This window comes from Babylonia areolata, chromosome 13 (genome assembly GCF_041734735.1).
Source record: "Babylonia areolata isolate BAREFJ2019XMU chromosome 13, ASM4173473v1, whole genome shotgun sequence".
Classification (NCBI taxonomy): domain Eukaryota; kingdom Metazoa; phylum Mollusca; class Gastropoda; order Neogastropoda; family Buccinidae; genus Babylonia; species Babylonia areolata.
In genome coordinates this window covers 5041252-5064313 of record NC_134888.1, presented here as the reverse complement: position 1 = coordinate 5064313, position 23062 = coordinate 5041252, and the positions used below count along the sequence as shown (strand labels likewise).

The 23062-nt window shown below is 43.6% G+C and overlaps 2 protein-coding genes across 2 annotated transcripts in view; one reads left to right on the top strand and one right to left on the bottom strand.

Moving 5' to 3' along the window:
• Nucleotides 1–23062, top strand: part of LOC143288999 (sodium/hydrogen exchanger 9-like) — an 81529-nt gene that overhangs the window by 3923 nt on the left and 54544 nt on the right. Inside the window, exons 3-11 of the mRNA XM_076597745.1 lie at nucleotides 2431–2508; nucleotides 4334–4410; nucleotides 6930–7027; nucleotides 10534–10639; nucleotides 14950–15085; nucleotides 15842–15947; nucleotides 18687–18775; nucleotides 20021–20134; nucleotides 21110–21221. Of these exons, the coding sequence (XP_076453860.1) occupies nucleotides 2431–2508; nucleotides 4334–4410; nucleotides 6930–7027; nucleotides 10534–10639; nucleotides 14950–15085; nucleotides 15842–15947; nucleotides 18687–18775; nucleotides 20021–20134; nucleotides 21110–21221 (916 nt within the window). The remainder of the gene's footprint in view (nucleotides 1–2430; nucleotides 2509–4333; nucleotides 4411–6929; nucleotides 7028–10533; nucleotides 10640–14949; nucleotides 15086–15841; nucleotides 15948–18686; nucleotides 18776–20020; nucleotides 20135–21109; nucleotides 21222–23062) is intronic.
• Nucleotides 1–23062, bottom strand: part of LOC143288998 (uncharacterized) — an 87142-nt gene that overhangs the window by 43694 nt on the left and 20386 nt on the right. The window lies entirely within an intron of this gene.

Here is a 23062-nt window from a genome sequence, read left to right as displayed (position 1 = left end):
GTTTATTGTCTCATCCGAAAGACTAGACGCTCAGTTTGATTTTCCAGTCAAACTTAGGAGAAAGGGCGAGAGCGGGATTCGAACCCACACCCTCACGGACTCTCTGTATTGGCAGCTGAGCGTCTTAACCATTCTGCCACCTTCCTCCTTGTGAACAGCTCAGTTGAACAGATAGACAAGCAACTTAATTTTGCTTGACAGCCATATGTTGTGTCCCAGTTGGATCAGTGTGTGTGTATGTGCGTGCGTGTGTGCGTGTGTGTGTGTGTGTGTGTGTGTGTGTGTGTGTGTGTGTGATAGAGAGGGGGGGAGAGAGAGAGAGAGTGGGGGAGACACACACACACACACACACACACACACACACACACAAACACACACACACAGATGGAAGGGAGGTGGGGCGGGGGGGGGTTACTTTCACAGCTGCTTTATGAATTATTAATAACAGGTTTTGTGCTTTGCTGATTAAGTGCCACACACACATGATGTATATATATATATAGTACAGACACTCCCTCCATGCATACATGTAGCCTTTGCATATGATTTATGCCTGTGGGCACAGACACACATACACACACACACACACACACGCACATGCACGTATGCGTATGTGCGCACACACACCTGTGGCCTCATATTTGCATGCACATTTGCATGTGATTGTACTTGAAACTTGAAGGAGACTAGAAGAGAATTGGAGATAAGTGAGGAATGGAGGGAGGGAGGGGGGGGGGAGAGAGATTCAAGATGGTTTATTCAATTAAGGCCATAGCCCCATATGAATAGGGGGTAATAACAGTTTTACATGTGCCATTGCAATTGGTAATATAAACAATACAACGTCATTCACAACAAACTATCAGTGAATCTAAGAAATGAGTGTCTCTCTTAATTGCAGTGCTTTATAAAGATACATAGCAAAACTACGTATGACTATGATGTTTTCATCGTTAGATGCCATTAATAAACATAACCAAAACAAGCATGGATTTATATAATATTTTGGGGGAATAAATTGGATTCGTAAGTCAGTCAACACAGGGCATTTTAAAACAAAGTAAACTTCATCCTCTCTTGATTCTTTGCACAATGGAGAGAGAGAGAGAGAGAGAGAGAGAGAGAGAGAGAGAGAGAGTCATTTTATGCTTAATTTATGACCACATAAAAATGATTGTGATGTTCATGAAGATGCCCACCTGTCTTTAGTTCAAATTCTGTACATGTCGGACACATCATTAAGTAAGGGGTGTCCTGTGGTCCTTGATTGAGGGCTGAGTTCAGCTAGATCACATACTTCATGAGGGTTCTGTTCGGTTCAGAGTGTTTAATTTAAAAAATAGAATGTGTAGGTGTTTGAATCAAAATGTGTCAGTGACTCAAACACAGATGATGGTCACATGCTTGCAAACACACACACACACACACACACACACACACACACACACACACACACACACTCTCTCTCTCTCGCTCTCTCTTTCTCAAACAGATGGTCGCATGCTTGTTAATGCACACACACACACACACACACACACACACACACACATATATATATATACACACACACAATCAGTACATAAATACACACATCTTATAGATATGACCTGATAAATGTACACACACACACACACACACACACACATGCACACTCTGTCTATCTATCTATCTACATTTCTGTCTATCTGTTGATCTATCTCTATCTGTCAATCTATCTGTCTGTCTATCTGTCTATCTATCTTGGTATCTGTCTGTCTGTCTCTGTCTCTGTCTCTCTCTATATTGGTATATATATGCACATGCTAACATACAGGGAGATTGAAAAGGAGATTGAGGAAGAGAGAGAGAGAGAGAGAGAGAGAGAGAGGATGGGCGCAATAGCCAAGTGGTTAAAGCGTTGGACTATCAATCTGAGGGTTCCGGGTTCGAATCACGGTGACGGCGCCTGGTGGGTAAAGGGTGGAGATTTTTATGATCTCCCAGGTCAACATGTGTGCAGACCTGCTAGTGCCTGAACCCCCTTTGTGTGTATATGCAAGCAGAAGATCAAATACGCACGTTAAAGATCCTGTAATCCATGTCAGCATTTGGTGGGTTACGGAAACAAGAACATAACCAGCATGCACACCCCCGAAAACGGAGTATGGCTGCCTACATGGTGGGGTAAAAACGGTCATACACGTAAAAAGCCCACTCGTGTGCATACAAGTGAACGCAGAAGAAGAAGAGAGAGAGAGGGGGAGAGAGAGAGAGAGAGAGAGAGAGAGGGCTGAGTTCAGCCTTCTGTGTACTTCAAATGGGTTCTGGTCGGTTCAGACTGATTGAGCACAAATGTCACCAAAAAAACACACAAATATTTATATATATATGCTCATTAATGTTATTATGATGATGTCCATGTTTTTTTGTTGTTGTTTGTTTGTGTTGCAGGTAACCTTTGATCCAGAGATATTTTTCAACGTTATGCTCCCCGTGATCATCTTTGAAGCAGGCTACAGTATGAAGCGTGTAAGTGTTTTCTAACTCGGGGTAAACTGATAATGATAGCGGAAATGAAAAAAAAAAAAAATGAAGATGTGATGATGATCATACTGATGATAATATTGGTGACTGAAAAAAAAGAAGATAGTAATAATGATAATCACAATGATAATGATGATAATGATCATAGCAAAGGTAATAATAATAATAATATTGACAGTAATAATAAAATTGATGATAATAACAAGAATTGAAACAGTAATTATGATGATCATGATGATGAAGATGGTGATCATGCCAGTTATGATAATGATAATGATCATGATGGTGATGATTATGATGATTATATAAATTGATGATTATGATCATCTTAGAAAAAATAATGATAAAGATAATGATAACCATATTCATAATATTGATAATGATTTCTTTCTAATTGTGGATTATCTTGGGTAATGCCACTCAGTAAATTGAGTAATGTATACTAACGCTACACATACTTATTAACACTAACAGCCATCCAGTTCACACACACACCACACACACACACACACACACACACACACTCACTCACTCACACTGTGACACAGCTCAGGAAATGCCCAGCAAAATAGAATGTCTTGAAATTAAAAAAAAAAAAAATTCACTCAAGAGAGTTAGTGTTACACAGACAGTATGGCAGATTGAACATATTTTTCTCTTGTTTTTAAAAAAAAGTTTTTCTTTGTTTACACAAGTAGTGTCATGCTTCATTCAGTTGTAGATCTGTGTGTGCAAGTAGAGTTAGATATTTTCTGTGGAAAAAGATTGTGATTCTGTTTGGGTTTGTGGGTGTGCCAGAATGTTTGTGCTTTGTATCATGTAATTGTAAAGGGCTTTCAGAGGTTTGAAAGGGCTATAATATATATATATATATATATATATTTTTTTTTTTTTTTTTTTTTCTCAAGGCCTGAGTAAGTGCATTGGGTTATGCTGCTGGTCAGGCATCTGCTTGGCAGATGCGGTGTAGCGTATATGGATTTGACCGAACGCAGTGACGCCTCCTTGAGCTACTGATACTGATACTGATAGTGATATATAAAAGTGCAATTATTATTATTATTATTATTGTTGTTGTTGTTCTTATTCTTGTTTCTTGATGTTGTTGTTCTTATTATCAATCCATGTTGTTAGTATTGTCCTCTTCTTCTTATTGTTATTGTTATCAAGCCCCATTTTCAGTGTGTTATAAATCATTGATGAGACTTCAGTATGTGACTGTGACGGGCGCCATAGCCGAATGGTTAAAGCGTTGGACTTTCGATCTGAGGGTCCTGGGTTCGAATCACGGTGACGGCGCCTGGTGGGTAAAGGGTGGAGATTTTTACGATCTCCCAGGTCAACATATGTGCAGAACTGCCAGTGCCTGAACCCCCTTCGTGGGTATACGCAAGCATAAGATCAAATACGCACGTTAAAGATCCTGTAATCCATGTCAGCATTCGGTGGGTTATGGAAACAAGAACATACCCAGCATGCACACCCCTGAAAGCGGAGTATGGCTGCCTACATGGCGGGGTAAAAACGGTCATACACGTAAAAAGCCCACTCGCGTATATACGAGTGAACGTGGGAGTTGAAGCCCACGAACGCAGAAGAAGAAGAAGAAGAAGTATGTGACTATGTGAAGAAGCTGTGGGATATGTTACTGTGCACATATTGCTTGTTTTTTTGTTTTTGTGTGTGTGTGTGCGTGTGTGTGTGTGCGATTTTGTAATTTATTCCTGATGATTTTGAACTGGTTAAGGTGGTGGTACTGGTACCAACGGAGTTAAAAAAAAAAAAAAAAAAAAAATGATGTTGGTTCCAGAGGCATTTCTTCAGGAACCTGGGAGCGATACTGATGTACGCTGTGATCGGGACCACTGTCTCCTGTTTGGTTGTGGGGTAAGGTGCAGTGCAGGTTTTGAACACCATCGCTTAGAAAAAAAGAAAAAAGAAAAAAAAAGAAAAAAAAGAAAAAGAAAAAAAAAGACGGAACAAAATCGCTGTTGCACCACGTACGCAGAGAGTTAATGATAGTTCTGCGCATAAGCTGTGTTCCCAGTCATGAAAAGAAATGTGTACTTCTTGACTAAAGGGGTTAGGTTAAACGTAGAGGTCCCTCCCCACTTCCCAACACCGCTGTAACCCCCCCCCCCCACCCCCCACCCGCGCCCTCCCGTCCCCTTTTCCTCCAACAGCCTTGTATAGGCCGCTGTGGGCAGTGAAATCCATATCCACCATGTCTAGATATCGGCATATAAAGGCGGAACCCAGTCCTGTCCTTCCACTGTTTTAACCTTCCCCATCTTAAGTGGGTGTTACGTCGTATGACGTGACCAAACCATGCCATCTCCGTCGTTTGACAGTCGCCAGCAGTGGTTCTTGGGGCCCAACAAGGTTGCTGACCAGGTTCCGCACATAGTCATTGGTCTTGTGCTCCTTGTAGGAGATGTGTAGTAGTCTCCTCAAGCACTTGGTTTCGAATGCTTGGATTCTTCTTTCTGTTTCTGCCATCAGCGTCCATGTCTCACATCCATATAAGAGGATGGAGACCATCAGTGACTTGTAGAGCAGGAATTTTGTGTGGAATCTGATGTTACTCTTCCATACCCTGTTCAGTCTGGCCATCGCTGGTCCGACAATGTCAAGGAATGGACCAAAATGACGATGCCAGATCTCCTCACGACAGCTGCCAACAGAACGGCGTGGCGAGCTATGACATCTTCCTCATGTCCCCCCCCCGACGACCCCAGCGGTCGAGGGAATGAGTGAGTGAGTGAGTGATCTTAAGTGGGGTACCCACCCACACGTGAGTGGAGTGAGGAAAGTGGAGTAAAGTGCCTTTCCCAAGGGACACAACATTGTGCTGAACGGACCAGCTGCCGTGGCGAAGTGGTTAGCATCACGGGCTGATGGCTGGGAGGATGCGGGTTTGAATCCCAGCGGAGGTGGGTTTTTCGGCCCGTGGGCCGGCTCCTACCCAGAGTTGAGTGTGCTGTGGGCTTAATGGGGAGACTGGGACCACACAGTCGAGTGTCATCCACTTCAAGGATGCGTCTTTGGGTGTGTTGCTCTAATAACCTGACCAGCACTGCAAGTGTCTGTATCTCTCGAGCCTGGTTAACGCCAGGATATCATGACAGGAAGCGTAGAGTACAGCTTTGTCACGCAGTCCCAGACCAAAATGGACCGCCATAACAATAGCCTTGTCACGCAGTCCCAAATCAAAATGGACCTCCATAACAACATTGTCATCATCATCGTCATCCTCCTCCTCCATCATCATCAATATAAACACGACAGTCTCAGAGTCTTTCATACCCTGCTCTCATGGTGACCTCAGTTTTGATACCCCTCCACTTCTGTGCTTGGGGTGAGTCCAGTCAGTGTCTTCAGTGTCGGCAGATTCATGGGGAGGCTGTTGTTTGAGGGACGTGTTGGTGGTCTCCACTCTGGGAGGGACTCTCAGTCAGTCTGGCTCTGCGACTAAGCCATTATTGTCGTTGATAGGGGGCGTAGTAGGTGGTGTCCGAAGTACGTTGAATCAGAACAGGCACCACTGAACACCTCCGAAGTGACCCAGCAGCAGTGCAGGGTCTCCTCTGGTGTGTGGCCTCCTGGCGACCAAACATCGATGGTTCCCTGCGGACTGCCGACGCTGGAACTGTGACGGACGGACTCTGGTGTGGCCGTGTGTGGAGGAATCTAAATGAGCGGTGTGGGAGTAATGCCACTGAAATGGTGCAGATGATGGGGCAGCAAAGAAAACAAAAAAAAACAACAAAAAAACCATTGTGCCGAACGGGGTCTTGAACCCAGACCTTAATGGGTGAGAGGACCAGCATCAGGTTCTGCCACAGCGCCGCCTCCTGTTTGTATGATGTGCTCAGACAGTTAATGGTAGTTACACACTGAATTTGCGTTCCAGGTAAAAAAACGAAACGTTCACTTTCTTTAGGATGTACAGTAAGAATTGTATTCCAAACATGCACAAACTGCCAAAAAATGACAGAATTAATCAGTGCTGTTCCTGAACTCTACATTAGGTACTGAGAGATTGTATTCCAAACATGCACAAACTGCCAAAAAATGACAGAATTAATCAGTGCTGTTCCTGAACTCTACATTAGGTACTGAGAGATTGTATTCCAAACATGCACAAACTGCCAAAAATGACAGAATTAATCAGTGCTGTTCCTGAACTCGACATTAGGTACTGAGAGAGAGGTGTTGGGGAGTGTTTGTATTATTTAGTTATATATTCAGAAATGTGTGTGAGAGTGTGTGTGTGGATGTGTGTGTGCGAGTGTGTGAGTGTGTGTGTGTGTGTGTGTGTGTGTGTGTGTGTGTGTGATTTCAAACATTTGTTGGTACTAAAACTCGTTGGCAGCTTAAACCTTTCCGTTTCTTTGCATTTCCAGAGGCATCCTGTACGGTTTGACGCGGCTGATGTACGACATAACCTTTGACCTGAATGACTGTTTCTTCTTTGGGGCCATCATCTCGGCCACAGATCCCGGTAACGACGCTTTTCATTTCCTTGATGTTCTCTGTGGTGATGTGTATTGACTTAGTTTACTTAACTCATTTGGTGATGTGTATTGACTTAGTTTACTTAACTCATTGACCCCCTGGTAATGACGCTTTTCATTTCCTTGATGTTCTCTGTGGTGATGTGTATTGACTTAGTTTACTTAACTCATTTGGTGATGTGTATTGACTTAGTTTACTTAACTCATTGACCCCCTGGTAATGACGCTTTTCATTTCCTTGATGTTCTCTGTGGTGATGTGTATTGACTTAGTTTACTTAACTCATTGACCCCCGGGTAACGACGCTTTTCATTTCCTTGATGTTCTCTGTGGCGATGCGTATTGACTTAGTTTACTTAACTCATTGACCCCCTGGCAACGACGCTTTTCATTTCCTTGATGTTCTCTGTGGTGATGTGTATTGACTTAGTTTACTTAACTCATTGACCCCCTGGTAACGATGCTTTTCATTCCCTTGATGTTCTCTGTGGTGATGTGTATTGACTTAGTTTACTTAACTCATTGACCCCCTGGTAACGACGCTTTTCATTCCCTTGATGTTCTCTGTGGTGATGTGTATTGACTTAGTTTACTTAACTCATTGACCCCCTGGTAACGACGCTTTTCGTTTCCCTTGATGTTCTCTGTGGTGATGTGTATTGACTTAGTTTACTTAACTCATTGACCCCCTGGTAACGACGCTTTTCGTTTCCTTGATGTTCTCTGTGGTGATGTGTATTGACTTAGTTTACTTAACTCATTGACCCCCTGGTAACGACGCTTTTCATTCCTTGATGTTCTCTGTGGTGATGTGTATTGACTTAGTTTACTTAACTCATTGACCCCCTGGTAACGACGCTTTTCATTCCCTTGATGTTCTCTGTGGTGATGTGTATTGACTTAGTTTACTTAACTCATTGACCCCCTGGTAACGACGCTTTTCATTCCCTTGATGTTCTCTGTGGTGATGTGTATTGACTTAGTTTACTTAACTCATTGACCCCCTGGTAACGACGCTTTTCATTTCCTTGATGTTCTCTGTGGTGATGTGTATTGACTTAGTTTACTTAATTCATTGACCCCGGAGCCTGAGCATTGCTCTGGCATCAAGAGTTGTCTGTTTTAAACAGTTCTCATGTTGCTACATATGTATTTGTATTTGTTTGTATTTGCATTTCTTTTTATCACAACAGATTTCTCTGTGTGAAATTCGGGCTGCTCTCCCCAGGGAGAGTGCGTCGCTACACTACAGCGCCACCCATTTTTTTTGTATATTTTTCTGCGTGCAGTTTTATTTGTGTTTCGTATCGAAGTGGATTTTTCTACAGAATTTTGTCAGGGACAACCCTTTTGTTGCCGTGGGTTCTTTTACGTGCGCTAAGTGCATGCTGCACACAGGACCTCGGTTTATCGTCTCATCCGAATGACTAGCGTCTAGTCCCACCACTCAAGGTCTAGTGGAGGGGGAGAAAATATCGACGGCTGAGCCGTGATTCGAACCAGCGCGCTCAGATTCTCTCGCTTCCTAGGCGGACGCGTTACCTCTAGGCCATCACTCCACTATATAAGATATGTATAAATAAACCTCAGAGAAAGGGAACTTTCTTCTACAGTACCGTAAAGTTCAGTCTATTGAGCACACTGGTATATAAGCCGCACCCACTAAATTTAGGAAAAAATTGAACTTTATACATACATAAGCCGCATTGGCTTATAAACCGCACTTATTTCCGGTACCGGAACACATACTGATACTAGAGAAAAGCTGTCAGTACTGTAGGTTATGAAATAAACACAAACGGGAACAACACAAAGAAAAGCAAGCGAAAATACTGCTAGTGCCACAAAAAAATAATAAATAAACACAGCGAAAATAAGATCCATAATTTAGGGATAGTCACATTTATTCAACGTCATCCTGCTCACTGAATCCACTGAAATCTTCGTCTTCAGTGTCCGAGTTGAAGAGAACCAGCACAGCTTCCTCCTGCCATCTTGTCACTGACTTCAGCCTCGCTTTCACTTCATGAACATGAAGGTGGAGGTCGCTGCTGGTTCGTCGCTTGCACTGTCATCTGCTAGGTCGATCGCTTTCAATTTGAAGGCTGCATCATAGGCATAACGTCGCGTTTTCGGCATGATGAAGGTGTACGCTTGAGCAGAGTAGAACTGAATGCTGATCTGAAGGCTTTAATGTGTGCGGATTTGATTTATAAAATGTGAACAGTTAGCCCACTATCCTGAAGTTCATCCAAAAATTCATGGACAGAAATCATAATTTTGGTGAGTTGAAGGGCAGCTAAGAATAGACGAGAACATGACACTCCCGGGATGGTTAAAATCCTCAAATAAGCCGTATCATTGTATAAGCTGCAGAGGTTGAAGCTGGAGTAAAAAGTCGCGGCTTATAGACCAAACTTTACGGTGTATCTGGAGGTGTCCACACGTAATTTGGAGAAAAACAGTGTGTTTTCTGTGTTCGTTTTTCCTGCATCATTATGGTAGGGAAGCCTTCCGAAGTTGTTTATTCCCCAGGGTTGAATGGGTTAACTCACTCGGGACGACAAGTTTTCTCCCTTGCTTTTTCCCCACAGACGGCCCATTTGTAAGGGTTTGGAAAAAAATTACAAAAAATACAAAATACTGTGTAAGAAAATGAAACTTTCAGAGCTGGCTTATTACGTGTTGAGCTAGTATATATAAAATAATCAAATTTCTCATCTTATTTTTACAGTTTTGCCATATGTAGAAAATACTGCCAATTTTTCACCCCGAATCACCATACCCATGCTCGCTTTCTGCATTAAATTCGCTTTCTTCTTCGTCATCATCCACCTCTTCAATGTCCGACCCTTCAGTTTGTAGCATTTCAAGTACTTCGGCAACCCTAAAACGTTGCCGTCACTGCCTTGCCTTTTGAAGAATGCTATTCCATTCCTTCGTCCGAATCTGAATACGTTTTGTGTAGGAATGCATGAGCATTCCATCGTCCGGAGAGAGTTAAGTCTTTGAACCCTTCAAGGGGTAAATATTGTCACCAAGAGACTTCTTTTTTTTCCTTTTTTGTTTGAAGTGGAACGGCAGTAGTGTCTGTAACGCCATGATTTTGAGTTGTGTGATGCAATGGGCGGAAGATGAATTATATTGTAAGAAAATGTACCATTGGTTTGGTTCTCCAAAAATAGCAGCCAGTGGCAAATCACCTTTATGAGCTGCACATTATCTCTTTCCGCTGACCACCTGTAGAAGTTAGACTCGAATCATCGTCTGCGAGACAAAGAGGGTATCTGACGATGATTATTGGGAATGTGACTGATATTTTCTAAAACACAACATGCTAGTCTTGTAAAATATAACTTGCCTGGTTTGGCAAGTTCGATAAGGGCATTACTTGCCCAGCACAACGATCTGCTCGCCCAGGGCAGTTGGGCAAGCGTTATGTCGAGCCCTGTTAACTCCCGTTTGATGTGATGTGCGTACTTTGTGTTGACAGTGACGGTGCTGGCCATTTTCCATGACCTGCATGTGGACGTGGACCTGTACGCCCTCGTGTTCGGGGAGAGCGTCCTCAACGATGCTGTGGCCATCGTGCTGTCACAGTAAGATCATGTCCCCCCCCCCCCCCACCCCCCACACCCCCTCCCGCAACCCTCCTCCTACCCCTGCACCCCCTTCACTTTGTGCTGTGTGTCTATTTGCTTATTTTTCATCATTGTTATCTTATTTATTTATTATTGTTATTATTATTTTTATTTTTATTTTTTATTTTTTATATTTTTTATTTATTTATTTTTTTTTTATTACTACTACCTTTTTTTTTTTTTTTTTTTTACATTATAGTTATTATTTATTTATTTATTTATTTATTTGTGTAAGCTTATCTATTATTTATTCACCTTTTTTTTTTTTTTTTTTTTTTCCCCGTCAAGGCCTGACTAAGCGCGTTGGGTTACGCTGCTGGTCAGGCATCTGCTTGGCAGATGTGGTGTAGCATATATGGATTTGTCCGAACGCAGTGACGCCTCCTTGAGCTACTGAGACTGAAACTGAAACTGTGCTGTGTGTGATAAAACAGCAGGGTGCTGTAATTTTTAGATGAAAAAAAAAAGAACGATATGTCCTGCATGTCATAACAAACTGCTTGCTGTGTGATGATATGTTCATTTTGTTCACTCTTTTTCACCACCGAAGTCTCTAAATGAAAAACCGTCCTTAGTGCCAGATATTTTAGACTCAGTGCTCTCATTCACACGGTTAGGGTCTTGTCCAAACAACACAATGGACTTCTTCAAACGTTGTCAGGAGGGGAAGTGTGGGCATTGTTCTTTTGTCCAGGAAACTGGCTGCAGCTGTCAAGTTTTGTTATTGTGTGAAAAAGGGTCCTCATATATAACATGGCCCCTCAATGTCGACTGAAGTTGCCTATGGCAGCGCACTCTCATTCACACGGTTAGGTTCTTGTCCAAACAGCACAATGGACTTCTTCAAACGTTGTCAGGAGGGGAAGTGTGGGCATTGTTCTTTTGTCCAGGAAACTGGCTGCAGCTATCAAGTTTTGTTACTGTGTGAAAAAGGGTCCTTATATGTAACATGGCCCCTCAATGTCGACTGAAGTTGCCTATGGCAGCGCACTCTCATTCACACAGTTAGGTTCATGTCCAAACAGCACAATGGACTTGTTTTCTTCAAACGTTGTCAGGGGGGAAGTGTGGTCATTGTTCTGTTGTCCAGGAAACTGGCTGCAGCTATCAAGTTTTGTTACTGTGTGAAAAAGGGTCCTCATATATAACATGACCCCTCAATGTCGAGTAAAGTTGCCTATAGCAGCGCACTGTCTAGTTGACTAAAGTTGCCTGGGACAGTGAAAGAGTTGAATAACCTCTTCTTCTTCTTCTGCGTTCGTGGGCTGCAACTCCCACGTTGTATATACGCGAGTGGGCTTTTACGTGTATGACCGTTTTTTTAACCCGCCATGTAGGCAGCCATACTCCGCTTTCAGGGGTGTGCATGCTGGGTATGTTCTTGTTACCATAACCCACCGAACGCTGACATGGATTACAGGATCTTTAACGTGCGTATATGATCTTCTGCTTGTGTATACGCACGAAGGGGGTTCAGGCACTGGCAGGTCTGCACATACGTTGTTGACCTGGGAGATCGTAAAAATCTCCACCCTTTACCCACCAGGCGCCATCACCGTGATTCGAACCCGGGACCCTCAGATTGAAAGTCCAACACTTTAACCATTCGGCTATTGCGCCCGTTGAGTTGAATGACCAAACTGCTTGTTTTTTTGATAATGCTTATTTTGTTTTCCTTGTATTGTTCAGTCTTGGAGTCAAAAGGTCTAAGGGGTGGACAAAAAATGGCATTATACCTACCCCACCCCCTGTGGGCTTTTAAGCTAAAAACAGAAAAGTATCAAAAGTGGCAAAGTGTTTCTGTCATCTATGTGATGTTCTGTCCAGATGAAGTAGAGTATTGCCAAAATCCATCTACCTTTGGAATTAATTTGCTTATGCCATCAATACATACCATAAAATTTGGACTATGAGCCCAAACTTTTTCCCTCAAATAAGACGCCTGCGGCTTTCTCACATTCTAATTTTGAGACATTTTTTGCATTTGTTTATATTTTAAAATTTTCATTTGGTGTAACATTTGCGGCTTAAAAACAACTGTTGCCTATGTGTGAAAAATTCTCCCCCCCCTTTTTTTTTTTAAATGCTGCTTGTGTGAAGATGTGCTTAGTAGCACAATTTTTTTTTATTTTTTTTTTTTAGATAACTTGGCTATCTGCTCTCATGAAGTACTGAAGAGACCATAAACTGTTATTCCATGAATTTTGTTGAATAATGTATCAGGTATTTTGGGTTGATTTGTGACTGATTCATTGTGTCTTGTCATTTTCTTTCTTTTTATATTTTTTTTATATATTGAAACCCCTTCAATAAGGGGCTTTGATCTTCATCTGAATAAAGATTGTTATCATTATCGTTATTGTTATCATTATATCTCTCCTTCTTTCTGGCTCTCTTTCTATGATTGAAATGATTGTCCATATTTTATGTTTGTTGTGGACACAGCTTTTGTTTTCCCTACAAATTATAATAATAATAATATTAATAATAATGGCATTTATATAGCGCTGAGTCTTGTGCAGAGACAAATCAAAGCGCTTTCGCACCAGTCATTCACACGCATGCAGAACTCTAAAACTGTAGAAACTAAAGACAAGGAAGGGCAGGCAAGGGAGGCTATTTTGGGAAGAGGTGGGTTTTAAGGCCAGACTTGAAAGAGTTGAGTGTGGAGACTTGACGAAGCGAAAGGGGAAGTTCATTCCAGTCGCAAGGCCCAGAGACAGAGAACGAACGGCGGCCAACAGTCGAGTGTTTGAATCTGGGTATGTGTAAACAGAGTGGATCCGAAGCCGATCGTAGTGAGCGAGATGGAGTGTAGAGGTGAAGGAAGGGGCAGTTTTGTGAATGCATCTATAACATAGAGTGCTGATCTTGTACTTTATTCGGTGTGAGACAGGGAGCCAGTGGAGATGTTGCAAAAGAGGATTATGGGCGTGTTGTCTCTGTAACAACACGGTGGCAGAATGGTTAAGACGCTCGTCTGTCAGTACAGAGAGGCTGTGAGGGTCTGTGTTCGAATCCCGCTTCTCACCCTCCCTCCCATATTTGACTGGAAAATCAAACTGAGCGTCTAGTCGTTCGGATGCGGCAATAAACCGAGGTCCTGTGTGCAGCACGCACTTGGTGCACTGAAAAAGAGCAACAAGAGTGCCATCCTTTGGCAAAATTCTGTAGAAGAAATTTAATTACACATACTTAACCGTGACCCACTAGTGCAGACTCTGGCAGGCGTCTGACGTTCCTGTCCTGTGCAAACTACTATCCGCCAATGCGGAGAAAACTGGTTGCGGCGATTTGCCGTAAAAAGAGGGCGCTAGTCAGGGGGGCAAAGGGGAGGTTACCTACTTCCGCGAGGTTATCGGCCGTAGCTACTTTCGTTTTCTCCGCCATAGGCGGATAGTAGTTTGCACAGGACAGGAATGTCAGACCCCTGCCGGAGTCTGCACTAGTGGGTCACGGTAAGTATGTTATTTAAACGTAATTTTAGATAGAAAATTTCCTTTCACTCTGATCGGTAGTGGTACACAAATACATATGCTTGCACTCAAGGCCTGACTAAGAGCGTTGGGTTATGCTGCTGGTCAGGATAGGTACGCAAACGTGTATGTATGCACTCAAGGCCTGACTAAGAGCGTTGGGTTATGCTGCTGGTCAGGCATCTGCCTATCAGATGTGGTATATTTGTATTTGTATTTCTTTTTCATCACAACAGATTTCTCTGTGTGAAATTCGGGCTGCTCTCCCCAGGGAGAGCGCGTCGCTATACTACAGCACCATTTGTATTTTTTTTTCCTGCGTGCAGTTTTATTGTTTTTCCTGTCGAAGTGGATATTTCTACAGAATTTTGCCAGGTACAACCCTTTTGTTGGCGTTGGTTTTTTACGTGCGCTAAGTGCATGCTGCACACAGGACCTCGGGTTTATCATCTCATCCAAATGACTAGCGCCCAGACCACCACTCAAGGTCTAGTGGAGGGGGAGAAAATATCGGTGGCTGAGCCCTGATTCGAGCTCAGATTTTTTCGCTTCCTAGGTGGACGCGTTACCTCTAGGCCATCGCTCCACTTCGAATGCAGACTCTCACAGACTCTCTGTATTGACAGATGAGTGTCTTAACCATTCTGCCACCGTGTTGTTGTAGAGATGACACGCCCATGATTTGTAGGGAGAACAATATGAATTTGTCCAAGCACAGTGATGCCTCCTTGAGAAACTGAAACTGAAACTGAAACTGAAACTCTGTGTGTGTGTGTGTGACGTTGTGTGCAGGTCGGTGGAGGTGTACGGTGAGCTGTCCACAGACTCCTTCAATGTGGAGGCCCTGTTCCAGTCCTTTGGCCGCTTTGTCGGTGTCTTCGCTGGGGCCTTTGCCATTGGGGGGCTCTTCGGCGCTGCCACCGCTTTTGTATCCTTCTGGGGAGAGGGGGGGGCGGGGGTTGGTGGGGGTGGTGGGGAGTGGGGCTTGTCTGGGTGGGAGGGTGAGTGGGTGGGTCTGTGAGCGTGTGTGTGTGTGTGTGTGTGTGTGTGTTGTCATTTGATGGACTGTTTGGTGCTGTCACTGTATCCTTCTGAGGGAGGGAGGTTTGGTGGTGGGGTGTGTGTGTGTGTGTGTGGGGGGGGGGTGTTTGGGTTGGTGGGTGAGTGGGTGGGTCTGTGAGTGTGTGTGTGTGTGTGTGTGGTGTGCAGTTGATTGTGTGTGCATTTGGGTCAAGTGACATGTGGATGAATGCACATTTTGTGTCTTAACGTGTGCACGTGCATAAGGCGCCTGTCCATTTCACATGTCGTGTGAAGGCACACATGCTCACAAACTTGCGCTTGTACACTTAAGACACCACCCATGTGCGCATGCACATGCAGGCTCACACACACATGCATACACACATACAAGCGGGCTTACATGCACACATGCTTACACGTGCACACACAAACACACACACAAACACACACACACACACACACACACACACACACACACACACGAGCGCGCTGTTAAACTTCCATGCTTGAAAATCACTCCCCATGCTCACCGTCTCAAATCTCTCCGTCACACACACACACACACAGACACACATACACCCATACACTCATCCACCCCAACGCACACTCTCACTCACTCGCTCACTCACTCCCATGGCCTTGGCCTTGACCTGTGGGTCAGCTGACCAAGTTCACCAAAGTGGGGGAGTTTCCCTTGCTGGAGAGCGCCCTCTTCTTTCTCATGTCCTACTCCAGTTTCCAGGCCGCTGAGGCTGCCGAGTTGACTGGTCAGTGTGTGTTGTGTTGTCTTGTGTTGTATCCTGTTGTCTCCTGTTGTCTCGTCTCGTATTGTGTCATGTTGTATTGTATTGAAATGTATTGTGTGTCTTGTCAAGTCGTGTTGTGTCATGCTGTATTGAAATGTATTGTGTGTCTTGTCAAGTCGTTTTGTGTCGTGTTGTATTGTATTGAAATGTATTGTGTGTCTTGTCAAGTCGTTTTGTGTCGTGTTGTATTGTATTGAAATGTATTGTGTGTCTTGTCAAGTCGTGTTGTGTTGTGTCGTGTTGTATTGTATGGAAATGTATTGTGTGTCTTGTCAAGTCGTATTGTGTGGTGTTGTATTGAGATGTATTGTGTGTCTTGTCAAGTCGTGTTGTGTTGTGTTGTGTCGTGTTGTATTGTATGGAAATGTATTGTGTCTTGTCAAGTCGTATTGTGTTGTGTTGTGTTGTATTCTATTGAAATATATTGTGTGTCTTGTCAAATTGTATTGTGTTGTGTTGTATTGAAATGTATTGTGTGTCTTGTCAAGTCGTATTGTGTTGTTTGGTGTTGTATTGAAATGTATTGTGTGTCTTGTCAAATCGTTTTGTGTCGTGTCCTGTCGTTTCATCTATTCGCATCTGGTTGTGCTGTTTTGTGTTGTATAGTATTGTATCTTATTGTTAGTCCTGTCTTGTCGTGTCGTATTGATTTGTATTGTATTGTGTTGTGTCATGTTTTGTCTTGCCATCTTGTCTTATCCCGTCTCGTGTTGTGTTGTAGTGTATTTTATTGCAGTGTAGTGTATTGTTGTGTAGTGTATTGTATTGTTGTGTATTGTAGTGTGTATAGTATTGTAGTGTGTTGTATTGTTGAGTACTGTATTGTTGTGTACTGTATTATATTGTTGTGTATTGTAGTGTGTATAGTATTGTAGTGTATTTTATTGCAGTGTAGTGTATTGTTGTGTATTGTAGTGTGTATAGTATTGTAGTGTATTGTATTGCAGTGTAGTGTATTGTTGTGTACTGTATTGTTGTGTATTGTAGTGTGTTGTATTGTGTACTGTATTGTTGTGTACTGTATTGTATCGTTGTGTATTGTATTGTTGTGTATTGTGTTGTATTCTATTGTTGTGTATTGTAGTGTAGTGTAGTGTATTTCTCATTTGTCACTACGGATTTCTCTGTCTGAAATTTGGGCTGCTTTTCCCATGGAGAGTGTTCACTACAAAGTGAGCGCCACTCTTTTTTTTTTTAAACTTTTTTTTTTTCTGCCTGGAAGTGTATTCGGTATCACAGAAAAGTGGATTATTTTCTATTTAAATTTAGCTAGGGGCAACCCATTTTATCGTGAAGGGTTCTTTTACGTGTGCTAAGTCCATGCTGCGCACGGGACCTCAGTTTATCGTTTCATCTGAATGACTAGTGTTCAGACCACCGCCCAAGGTCTAGTGGGTGTAGGGGGAGAAAATACTGGTGCATATTGGGGTGTAGGTGTGGATTGTGTGTGTGTGTGTTTGGGGGGGGTGGGGTGGAGAGTGGGGGGTTCTGTGTGTGTGTGTGTGTGTGTGTGTGTGTGCGTGTGTGTGTGTGTGGGTGCAGGTTTGTGATGGGTGTGTCATAGTGTGTCATGGAGTGTGTACTGTGTCAGGTATCCTGGCTGTGCTGTTCTGTGTCATGGTGTGTCATGGAGTGTGTAATGTGTTATGGTGTGTCATGGAGTGTGTACTGTGTCAGGTATCCTGGCTGTGTCATGGAGTGTGTACTGTGTCAGGTATTGTGGCTGTGCTGTTCTGTGTCATGGTGTATCATGGAGTGTGTAATGTGTCATGGTGTGTCATGGAGTGTGTACTGTGTCAGGTATCCTGGCTGTGTCATGGACTGTGTATTGTGTCAGGTTTTGTGGCTGTGCTGTTCTGTGTCATGGTGAATCATGGAGTGTGTACTGTGTCAGGTATCCTGGCTGTGTCAGGACTGTGTACTGTGTCAGGTATTGTGGTTGTGCTGTTCTGTGTCATGGTGAATCATGGAGTGTGTGCTGTGTCATGGTTGTATCATGGAGTGTGTAATGTGTCATGGTGTGTCATGGACTGTGTACTGTGTCAGGTATCTTGGCCATGCTGTTCTGTGGCATGGTGTGTCATGGAGTGTGTGCTGTGTCATGGTGTGTTATGGAGTGTGTAGTGTGTAATGGTGTGTCATGGAGTGTGTACTGTGTCATGGTGTATCACGGAGTGTGTAGTGTGTCATGGAGTGTGTGCTGTGTCATGGTGTGTCATCAACTGTGTACTGTGTCGGTTATCTCGGCCGTGCTGTTCTGTGTCATGGAGTGTGTAGTGTGTAATGGTGTGTCATGGAGTGTGTACTGTGTCATGGTGTATCACAGAGTGTGTACTGTGTCATGGAGTGTGTACTGTGTCATGGTGTGTCATGGAGTGTGTACTGTGTCGGTTATCTCGGCCGTGTTATTCTGTGTCATGGAGTGTGTACTGTGTTGTGGTGTGCCACAGAGTGTGTACTCTGTCATGGTGTGTCATGGAGTGTGTACTGTGTTGTGGTGTGCCACAGAGTGTGTACTCTGTCATGGTGTGTCATGGAGTGTGTACTGTGTCATGGTGTGTCATGGAGTGTGTACTCTGTCATGGTGTGTCATGGAGTGTGTACAGTGTCAGGTATTGTGGCCGTGCTGTTCTGTGGCATGGTGTGTCATGGAGTGTGTGCTGTGTTCATGGTAGTGTCACAGAGTGTGTACTGTGTCAGGTATCGTGGCCGTGCTGTTCTGTGGCATCACCCAGGCCCACTACACCTACAACAACCTGTCGGCCGAGTCCAAAGACCGGACCAAACAGGTGAGTGGCACGGAGAGGGATAATAATAATAACGTTGTTGATGTTGTCGATGTGAAGTTTGTTCTTGAGTTCTGACGGGGCACGCTTGATTGGTTACAGTGCGGAAGTTTCATAGTTGTCGTCCCTCTTTAGGGAGAGGGGAGGGTTGGAATTAGAAAAGCATGAACGTTGCTTGCCTGTTGGCTTTGTTGATAAAGAGTTTGCCTTGTCGTATGTAATCAATTATACCTTGACGATACTCGAAAGGAAGACGGAAAACAACGACAACAACAACATCAACAGAATGCTGGACTGACAACCTTGCAGAATTATGCACAGTGAGATCCATCCATCCGTTAGCAGAAACCCAAGCTTTTGACACATTCAGAGACGGGCGCAATAGCCGAGTGGTTAAAGCGTTGGACTTTCAATCTGAGGGTCCTGGGTTCGAATCACGGTGACGGCACCTGGTGGGTAAAGGGTGGAGATTTTTACGATCTCCCAGGTCAACATATGTGCAGACCTGCTAGTGCCTGAACCCCCTTCGTGTGTAAACGCATGCAGAAGATCAAATACGCACGTTAAAGATCCTGTAATCCATGTCAGTGTTCGGTGGGTTATGGAAACAAAAACATACCCAGCATGCACACCCCCAAAAACGGAGCATGGCTGCCTACATGGCAGGGTAAAAACGGTCATGCACGTAAAAGCCCACTCGTGTACATGCGAGTGTACGTGGGAGTTGCAGCCCACGAAAGCAGAAGAAGAAGAAGAAGAAGGAGAAGACACATTCAGACCTAGAGGAATCTGGCGAATAGTATCTTCTGTGTGCCGGCCCCATGGCTCTTTATAGAGAGAAGGGAGAAGGAGAAGAAGAAGAGGAGGAGGAGAGGAAGGGGAGAAGAAGGAAGAAGAGGAGGGGGAGAAAAAGATGAAAGGAAGAAGGAGGAGGAGAAGAAGAAGGAAGAAGGAGGAGGAGGAGAAGAAGAGGAGAAGAGGAAGGAGAAGGAGGAGGAGAAAAAGATGAAGAAGGATGAGAAGAAGGAGGAGGAGAAGAAGGAGAAGAAGAAGAAAAAGAGAAGGAAGAGGAGGATAAAAAGATGAAGAGGAAGAAGAAGAAGAAGAAGAAGAAGGAGAAGGAGGAGGTGGAAAAGAAGAAGAAGAAGAAGGAAGAAGCAGCAGCAGATGGGGAAGGAGGAGGGTGGCTGGTTGGCTGGTTGGCTGGCTGGCTGGCTGGTTAAACCTCAGTCTGTTGGTGTGTTGCAGCTGTTTGAGCTGGCCAACTTTCTGGCGGAGAACTTTGTCTTCCTGTACATCGGAGTGTCCGTCTTCACTCTGCAGCCTCTGCAGTGGCATCCCGGCTTCATCATGTCCTCTTTCGTATCCTTTTGTGGGTGGGTGGTGGTGGTGGTGGATAGAATGGAATAGACTAGACTACGCTGGAATAGAATAGAGCCTCTGCAGTGGCATCCGGGCTTCATCATGTCCTCTTTCGTATCCTTTTGTGGGTGGGTGGTGGTGGTGGTGGATAGAATGGAGTAGACTAGACTACGCTGGAATGGAATGGAATAGAGCAGAATGGACTGGACTGGGGATTTAGAATAGACTGGGATAGAATAGAATGGAGTAAAAATATTCACCCTGGCTTTATCATGTCTTTCGAAACTTTTTGTGAGGTGGGGTGGGGGGATAGAATAGAATACAGTAGAATAGAATGGAATAGAATTGAACGGAATATCACCCTGGCTTTATCATGCTGCCTTTCATATCCTTTGTGGGGGGGGGGGGTGGGGGGGGGGATAGAATATTAATAGAATAGAATGGAATAGAATAAAATAGAAGGGAATCTCTCTCTCTCTCTCTCTCTCTCTCTCTCTCTATATATATATATATATATAGATGAACAGATGTTTAGATAAGTATACATGCATAGATATATGAATTATATGTAGATATATAGATATAGATATATGTTATATATATATATATATATATATATATATATATATATATATATATATATATATATATATATACAGAGAGAGAAAGAGAGAGAGAGATATATGTTATATAAGTTTGTGTGTATGTCAAGTTTGCGTCTATTTTTGAGACATTTTTGCACTCTTTTTGTGTGTGTGTGTGTGTGTGTAACATTTGTGGCTTGTAAACCACCGTATGAACAAATTCCCAACTTACAAGAAAAAGTTGGGGAGGGGGGAGTGGGGGGGGGGGGGGGGATGCGGCTCGTACAATGATGCGCTCAGTAGCCTGATTTTAAATGGTATCCATATCATCATCATCATCGTCGTCGTCGTCATCATACATACGTTTGTAACCCTTGACTGGAGTTATCAGCTGGCCATCATTGCTGGGCGCCTCCTGAACATCTATCCGCTGTCGTGCCTGCTCAACCTGGGCCGCAGCAATAAGATCCGACCCAACTTTCAACACATGATGATGTTCTCGGGTGAGTTGATTGAGCGAGTGAGCGAGGGAGGGAGAGGAGGGGGAGGGGAGGGTGGCAGGGTGATTTTTCCAGCCTCCTGATATGGCCTGTGATCTGTGCTGGGGGAGCTCAGGACTCCACCACCCGAACACAGCCAGGGCACAGCACTGACCACGGAGTGATGGCTTAGAGGTAATGCGTCCGCCTTGAAAGCGAGAGAATCTGAGCGCGATGGTTCGAATCATGGCTCAGCCGCCGATATTTTCTCCCCCTCCACTAGAACTTGTGTGGTGGGACTAGACACTAGTCATTCGGATGAGACAATAAACCGAGGTCCCGTGTGCAGCATGCACTTAGCGCACATAAAAGAACCCACGGCAACGAAAGGGTTGTTCCTGGCAAAATTCTGTAGAAAAATCCACTTCGACAGGAAAAACAAATAAAACTGCACGCAGGAAAAAAAAAAAAAAAAAAAAAAGGGTGGTGCTGTAGTGTAGCGACGCGCTCTCCCTGGGGAGAGCAGCCCGGATTTCACACAGAGAAATCTGTCGTGATAAAAAGAAATACAAATACAAATACATCGCCCGCTGGCCAGCACACAGCAAGGACCCTCCTCGAGCAAGACCACAAGACCAACACCTTGACCATGCCACACATCCCCTTGGGGAAAAAACCACAGCCACGAACAACTTGACCTTAAGGGCGTAAAGCCGATAGGTCGTTAACTCTCTCCATAAGAACGTCGAAAGAGACGACGTTAACAGCGTTTCACCCCAATTACCATCATCAAAATATTGCAAGCGGAAGGCTCTTACACTGAAGAGGTGAATGTTGACAAAGATACCACATGTCTGACGACGGAAGCTAAAGGTTGGGTCATTCAGACACCCACTGGACATCCCGAGGGGTCTGTGTAGAGGAGAAGAGAGGACTGGCCGTACTGAGTGAGTTAAACTCCACTCTACCGTGCTGGGGAGTTTGCGTTGTGTTTTTTTTTTCTCTCTGAGATGTAGTTTTTCGTGGCAGACTTTGCACGGAAATATTTCTCTCTCTGACATGAAGTTTTTAGTCCAAGACTTCGCACTGAATTTTTTTTTTTTTTTTTTCCCACTGAGATGAAGTAGTGATGGGAAAGACTTTGCACTGAATTTCTTTTTCTGAGGTGATTTTTTTTTTCATGAAGGAAGTTGTTATGTTTCTGTTTTCATTCTGAATGGGATTTTTTTTTTTTCCGTTGTTCTTTGTCTAAAAAAAAAAAAAAGTTTTCTTTCTTCTGCCTATCCATAAAAAGAGAGAGAGAGAGAGAAAAAAAAGAGACTTAATTGCCACTATTGTTTTATAATTTTTAGTGCTGTTGTTGGGGCTTGTTATTATCAAGAAGAGCTAAGCAGACGAAGATGGAGGAGAAGAAGAACAAGAAAAAAGGAGGAGAGCAGCAGCAAACAGCAAAGAACAACAACAACAACAACATCAAACAGCAAAGAACAACAGCTACAACATCAAACAGCAAAGAACAACAGCTACAACATCAAACAGCAAAGAACAACAACATCAAACAGCAAAGAACAACAACATCAAACAGCAAAGAACAACAGCTACAACATCAAACAGCAATGAACAACAACAACAACAACATCAAACAGCAAAGAACAACAGCTACAACATCAAACAGCAAAGAACAACAACATCAAACAGCAAAGAACAACAACAACAAACAGCAAAGAACAACAACAACAAACAGCAAAGAACAACAACTACAACATCAAACAGCAAAGAACAACAACTACAGCATCAAACAGCAAAGAACAACAACTACAAACAGCAAAGAACAACAACTACAACATCAAACAGCAAAGAACAAC